The sequence below is a fragment of the Vespa mandarinia genome, chromosome 18 (genome assembly GCF_050613455.1).
Source record: "Vespa mandarinia isolate Hongniang chromosome 18, ASM5061345v1, whole genome shotgun sequence".
NCBI classification, from domain to species: domain Eukaryota; kingdom Metazoa; phylum Arthropoda; class Insecta; order Hymenoptera; family Vespidae; genus Vespa; species Vespa mandarinia.
The window spans coordinates 2,412,501-2,420,000 of NC_140827.1; the positions used below are offsets into that span (position 1 = coordinate 2,412,501).

The 7,500-nt window shown below is 27.5% G+C and overlaps 2 protein-coding genes across 13 annotated transcripts in view; one reads left to right on the forward strand and one right to left on the reverse strand.

Annotated features, from left to right (window-relative positions):
• Window positions 1-2,092, reverse strand: part of Obp1 (odorant binding protein 1) — a 4,641-nt gene extending 2,549 nt beyond the window's left edge. The window contains exon 1 of the mRNA XM_035874523.2: window positions 1,889-2,092. Within this exon, the coding sequence (XP_035730416.1) occupies window positions 1,889-1,954 (66 nt within the window). The 5' untranslated portion in view covers window positions 1,955-2,092. The remainder of the gene's footprint in view (window positions 1-1,888) is intronic.
• Crtc (CREB-regulated transcription coactivator) overlaps window positions 1-7,500 on the forward strand; it is a 50,133-nt gene that overhangs the window by 14,954 nt on the left and 27,679 nt on the right. The window lies entirely within an intron of this gene.

Below are 7,500 nucleotides of genomic sequence, written 5' to 3' on the forward strand. Positions count from 1 at the left end.
AACAATTTTTTTTTTTTTTTTTATTTCATAAATCTATTATAATTACGTATTCTTCAAAGTTTCCATGAAAATTTTAATTTTAAACATCAAAAAGATAATATTTCTTTTCTACCCTTTCCTCTTTCTTTTTTTTTTTTTTTCCTTCCTTTATTATGAATTATTATTGATGTTAATTAATCGAGTCGTTGTATACAGTAAAAATTGACGAATGTATTCAATATAAAATAGAAATAGAGGATTACCCTTCCGGTATCTTATCTGTTGCGGTGGCAGCGGCCAAGTAATATCGATTTTGTGGTATTCGACGTCAGGGACGTAACATGAATAAAATTACCTTGAGAAACTTATATCATGTACTTGTATATATGTATGTATGTATGTATGTATCTATGTATGCATGCATGTATATATATGCATGTGTGTTTATATTTAATTAAAGTTTTTCTTTTAAACATTAATTCAATCGAGAAGAATTTTACAGATTACACGGACACAAGTTTATATATATTTATATATATATATATATAAACTATAACAATTTATAAAAATATTAACAATAATTGATATATCAATTGTATGTCTGTCCTATGTGTGTGCGTCTATCTATGTGTTTTTATATGCATGCATTTGTATAATTAAAAATTTAGAAATTGTTATCTCGAGAAAATAACAAGACAAAAAAAGAAAATACAAAACATATTAACTATTTCGAACTTATATTTTTCACACGTATTTTATAAGAAAAGAAACATAAATAAATAAACAAATGAATAAATAAATAATATGGCTAAAATAATAATTAACATTAATCTATTAAATATAGCTCAAAGTGTAAGAACAAATTTTGCGTCAATATTTTTTTATGTATTTTATTAAAAAAAAAAAAAAAAAAAAAAAAAAAAAAAAAAATAAAAAATAAAAAATAAAAAAGAGTAAGATAAAAAAATGATGACATTAATTAAAACTATAACTATAAACGTATCAGTTGATACGTTTTAAAATCAATCGATCTTAAAATTTGGAAAATGTCATATTGAAAATTAATACAAAAATAATTAAATAAATAAATAAACAAATAAATAAATAAATAAATAATGAAGTAATGATAATAATAATAATTTCACGCTAATATTACTATGGACGTATCTCTATTATAGAGATTGGAAATATATAAATAAATTCTAATAATAATAAGAACAGTAAGAGTGACAACAAAAAATGGGGGAGGATTTACAAGGTCTGTCTCGGTGTCAACGACTTCTAAAATCGATTTTCGCGATAAGAAAGAAAGAAAGAAAGAAAGAAAGAAAGAAAGAAAGAAAGAAAGAGAGAGAGAGAGAGAACGATGCCAAGAAGTCGTGTCACGACCCACGCAATAAATACATTCACACACACACACACACACACACACGCGCACGCACGCATATACACACATATACACAAATATATACATATATCGATCAGATATGTAGAAAACAGGCCAAAAATTTCTTAAATAATTTTAAAAGAAATTAATCACAGTATTTTCAAGTCACCCTTTAGGCATATACTTGACCTCATAATTCTTCAATCTAGACGCGTGATTTTTATTATTCGCGAAAAAAAAAAGAAAAAAAAAAAAAAAGGTAAAATAAAAAGAATATATAGAATTTGAAATTAAAATGAACGGAGAAGAATAAATTGATTTTTTTTAATAGTGATCTAAAAACCATCGAACCACCACCCATCACCACCTAACACGAAATTTTTATCAATGCTTTTACTTATACATTGTTTTTTTTTTTTTTAATACGTAAACTTCACAAAATGGATGAATGAATGAATGAATTAATTAAAAAAAAAAAAAAAATAACGAGAGAGAAAAAGAAGAAGAAGAAACGATACTTACCCCGGCATTAACATTCTTCATTGAAACAAGAACAACAAATACGGCGAAGAATAATTTTCCTTCCATTTTCTTTTTCTTTTTTTTTCTTTTTTTTTTTTTTTTTTTGATATTTGATTTTTGTTTTTTTCTTTTCTTCACAAAAAAAAAAGGTTAAATCCCCGACAAAAGTTAAGGCACGAATTCTTCTTTATTTATTTTCTTTTTTTTTTTTTTCTTTTCTTTTCTTTTTTTCTTTTTTCTTGCTTTTTGTTTTCCCTTTTGTTTTCTTACGAATTGGTTGTTCTCAACGATACGTTACTATGCGAAATACATGACGAGGATGTAAACCCAACCGTATTTATAATACTCGAAATTAGAAACGGGATGTGGGCGTTAAAGGACATTATAAGCATAAGCTAATTTCATATTATCCTTTCTTATAACAATTGGAAGTCCACGTCGTGTCTATAATTAGCCAGCTAATTTGTTATTTAAGTGTAAGGTAAAAATGAAGAGGGAACAAAAAAAAAGAGAGAGAGAGAGAGAGAGAGAGAGAAAAAAAGAAAAAAAAAAAAGGATTGAAATTCTCTGTGACAATGCATCTTTGATATTATACTATATTTGACATATACATACGTAATTGTGTAGTATGCACGTTTGTAGCGGTTAAGAGACCTTGATTATATCCTGTATAGTGCATGTAAATCCATCTGACATACGTACGTCTCAGAATGTATTAGTTATAATTCATTGTCAATGATATCGAACGAATTATTTTTTTCCTCGTTTGTTTTTCTCTTCTTCACGGTTTTTTTTCTTTTCTTTTCTTTTCTCTTTTTTTTTTTTTTTGTCTTGTTTTTCTCTTTTTTTTTCCTCCCCTTCTTCTTTTTCTTCTCCATCTTTCTTTCTCTCTCTCTTTTTTTTTTTTTTTTTTTTCTTTTTTCTTTTTTTTTTTTTTTTTTTACATCTCGCATCGGTAACTTTGCAATAACAAGTTGGATAATATTAAACGGTTACATCGCCTTGTGATTTCTTTTAAATTGGTTTACTCGTAATGTACCATTAATACTCCTTCATTTTATTTAACTACTTCGACTTCCTTTTGCAATTTTTATTTGTCTTCCTTTTCTTTTTTTCTTTTTTTTCTTTTTCTTTTTCTTTTTGTTTTATTTTCTTTTTTTTTTCTTCACATATATATATATATATATATATATATATATATATATATGTATGCGTATGTCGATAGTTTCTTAAAAAAAAAAGAAAAGAAAGGAAAAGGAAGGAATTTATTTTGGCAATTTTTTTTCTTTTTTTGTAAAATTCAATCAAGAATTTATTTATTTATTTATATATTTTTTTTGCCTGGTAAATAATAATAATAAAAATAATAATAATAATAATAATAATAATAATAATGATAATAATAATAATAATTTTTGTTAGCAATGAAAGAATTACACGCAACTGTTTAAATTTTATCTTACGCGAATTTTTTCTTTTCTTTTTTTTTTTCTCGTTTTTGTTGCACTTGTTTCCTTTCTTATTAACTAATAAACGATTTCTTTCTTTTTTCTTTTTTTTTTTTTTTTTTTTTCAAATTTTTTCTACGTTTGAGGATACAAATGTTCGCGATTAATAAAACAGAGAGGGGGAAAGAAAAGAATACGTATATTATTAATATTTTTTAAATATATATTAATAGTATAATAATGTAATACTAAATAATAAGTAATATATATATATATATATATATATATATATATATATATATATTGATAATATAACAGTAATATAATAATATAAATATAATTAATACTTCCTGAATATTTGTTCTAATTAGAAAAGGTTTGAATTCTTTCTTTCTTCTTTTCTTTCTTCCCATATTCCTTTAGTTCCCTTTTTCGTTTCTTTTTTTTGTTTTTTATTTTTTTTTTATTTTTTTTTATTTTTTTTTCCTCTTAGAGTTTCTTTTTTTATTCAATAAGAAAATTCTAATTAAACTTCATCCCCATCCCACCCTACCCCACTTCAACCCATCCCACCCGATTTTAAAATGCTTTCCAAATTAAAAAATAAAATTCATCAAGAAAATTGACAGATGGGTCGATTGAGATGGGCTATGGTTGAAGAGGGCGAGGTGGGTGGGGTTGGGGGGAGGAAGGTGGTGGTGGAGTAAGATGGGTCGAGGGATAGTATTTTAAAATTCTCGAATTGGAAGAAAAGTAGATGGGTTGTTGGTGAGTGACGAGGCGAAGATGGGTGAGGTTAACTGAGACGAGACGAGGCGTGGCGAGGTGAGGTGAGCTGAGGTGAGGTGAGGGTGGTCTGGCAAGGTCGAGTTTCGATCGGTCGAGAGAAGAAATGCATCACGGATCGGGGTCAAGAGAGCACTCGGCTTTTTTAAACTGGCTGCTGCATAGGGTTCGACGTTTTTCCAAGCGCGTGCTCTCTTCTCTCTCTCTCTCTCTCTCTTTCTTATTTTCTTTTTTTTTCCTTCTTTTCTCTTTATTCTCCTTTTTCCCTCTTTAGATAATATATAGATATATATGTATATCTCAGACTCGTTTTCTCTCTACCTCTCTCTTCGTTCTTTTTAGTTTTTATTTTTTCTTTCTTTCTTTTTTCTTTTTTGATTTTTATTCTCGATTCTCTCCTTTCAATTTCTTCCGTGATTCCAATACGAAAGATTTGATCTCTTCTCGTAACTAACTAGCTAACTAAATTGCAGATAGCTTTGATGATACTGGTACACTAGAGAACTGGTACATTGGTACTGGTATTGGTATTGGTACATTAGAACTCTGGTACATTGGTACTTGTACTGGTACTGATGCTGGTATTGATACACTGGAACTCTGGTACATTGGTACTGGTACTGGTATTGGTGCTGGTATTGATACATTGGTACTGGTACACTGGAATTGATACACTAAAACTCTGGTACATTGGTACTTGTACTGATACTGATGCTGGTATTGATACATTGACACTGGTACATTGATACTTGTATTGATGATGGTACATTAGTACTGATATTGATATTTGTATTGGTGCTAGTGTTGATACATTGATACTGGTACTGATATTGGTATTGATGCTGGTACATTTTTACTGGTATCGGTATTAGTTTTGGTATTGATAGTGGTACATTGGTACTGATACATTGACACTGATACATTGGTACTAGTACTGATATTAATACTTGTTCTGATACTGGTTCTTATGATATTATTGATACTGATACTGCACGCCAAGTTATTGTACCAAGTTATATTTCTTTTCTTCTAATCGATCGAATATCTACGGATTTGTTTGGCCCTTTGCGCACGTGCAGAATTCGCGAACTCCATAGATATATCTTTGTATGTATTTGTATATATCCATGTATCATACGTACGTACGTGATTGTGCGTGTCTACTACTATATATATATATATCGGTAGGTCATTTGGGTATAAAAAAAGAAAAAGATAGGGAGAGAGAAAAAAAATAGAATACAATACAAACTTTATTAATTCCTCGTTTATTTTCTTTAAAAGACGTACCAAATTTGTTTTATCCTTCGATAAAAATTTTGTTGTTCGCATTCGATATCACGAGTTCGTCGATGTAATTAATGACGATTATGACAATCTCTTTGTCATGATCGTAAATTTTTATGAATAAATGCTACTTCGATTTTGTTCCTTTAAATAGGACTCGATTTTTTGGTTTTGTTTTTTATTTTTTTTGTTTTGTTTTTTTTTTTTTTTTTTTTTTTTTTTACGATTCACTATGAAAATATAATTGTGATCATCTTCGAACGTTGTGTATTCTTCTTAAGGAATTTCTAATTCAAGTGACTCACTCGGTATATGTCTTCCAAATGCAGATATATATATATATATACAGGCGACTCACTTGGTATCCTTAACGCGTCTTTCTTCGCGACAGATTGCGAATGAGCCTTAAACTGACTCGATCAATCATTCATGCTAACGAATTATTCTTATCTCCTACTGTTTGTCTTTCATTTTTTCTTTCTCTTTTTACTTCTTATTTTTTTTCTATTCTATTCTTTTCTTTTTTTTTTTCTTTTTTCTTTTTTTATTTATTTCTCATTTAACCGTTTATTTATTTGTTTATTTTCTTCGTTTTTAAAATTTATGATCGGAGATACGATAGGCAAAATCGAACGCGATATGAAAATAGTTACTTTTTGTTCTTATTTTTTTTTTTCTTTTTTTTTTTTGTCTATTTATATTTCCAAAGAAAATATTTCGTATAAATTGTTTGTTTGGAAATTAAAGAAAAATTCTTTATTATTTAATAGACAAGACTATTTCTTTCTTATTTGATAAATTATTTTTGGGTAAAAAGAAAAAAGAAATTGATCCTTCAAGAGAACTACTTCCGTTTCTTTTTTGTTTCTTCTTTCATTTTTTTTTTTTTTATTATTAATTTCGAACGAGATTATCTTTTATCAAAGAAATAATAATCAAAAAAGTAAACCTCGTAATTTTTCTTACTCTTTCTATTTCATTTCTCGAATAATTTGATTAAAAAAAAAAAAAAAAAAAAAAAAAAAAACGAAATAAAATAAATAAATAAATAAATAAATAAATAAATAATAATAATAGCAATAATAATAATAATAAAACAAACAAAACTTCTTAGGGAATGAAACGTATAAAAAATGAAACGTATAAAATACGCTATTTAGTAAATCAAATGTATTAATGAGGTTGATAATAAAAAATGGAATTAGATTGTATAAATGAATAAATTTTCAATCGATTCGATTCCATTTTGTTCATTTCTTTTTTATTTTCTTTTTTTTTCTTTTTCTTTTTTCTTTTCTTTTTTTTTTTTATTACCACAGGAAATATGAGAGGAAATTGACGAAGGTAAAGAATGAATATATGGAAAATAATCGTTAACACGATACAAGTTCGTTGGGGCGGTTTAAGGGGAAGGATAGGGATTGTGGGAGGGGGTGGGGGTGGGGGTTGGGTCTGGTGGTATAAGCAAAAGAGGGCGGAGTCGTGGCGACTCAGTTACGCTTCCTCGATTTGTTTTTCTTTCTCTTTTTCTTTCTCTTTTTTCTTTCTCTTTTTTCTTTCTTTTTTTCTTTTTTTTTTTTTCTTTCTTTCTTTCTTTTCTCCTCCTTCGATGAAAAAGTAAAAACCCTTGGAAGAACCACGTCGCATGTCGTGGTTCTTCTTATAAACATTTATTCTTCGTACTAAAGAAAGCAACGACGTATTTTAATTTAATCATAAACTCGACTCCTCGCTCTATTCTTTGTTAATCGATTAACATAAATATTGTCAGTAGTTCTTTTCTTTTTTTTTTTTTTTTTTCTTTCTTTCTTTCTTTCTTTCTTTCTTTCTTTCTTCTCTCTCTCTTTCTCTCTCTCTCTCTCTCTCTCTCTCTCTCTTTCTTTCTCTCTCTCTCTCTTTTTATACGGAAACGACAGAGAAATATTTTTACGGGGGGGGGTGGGGGTTGGGAGAAAAGGAAAAAAAAACGATAAATAAAGCGATAATAAAAATTAAATAAAAAAGAATGATAAAAAGATAATAAATTCTCTCTTTTCTTTCTTTTTTTTTTTCTTTCTTTTTCTTTTTTTTTTTTGCATACAAGAAAAAAAA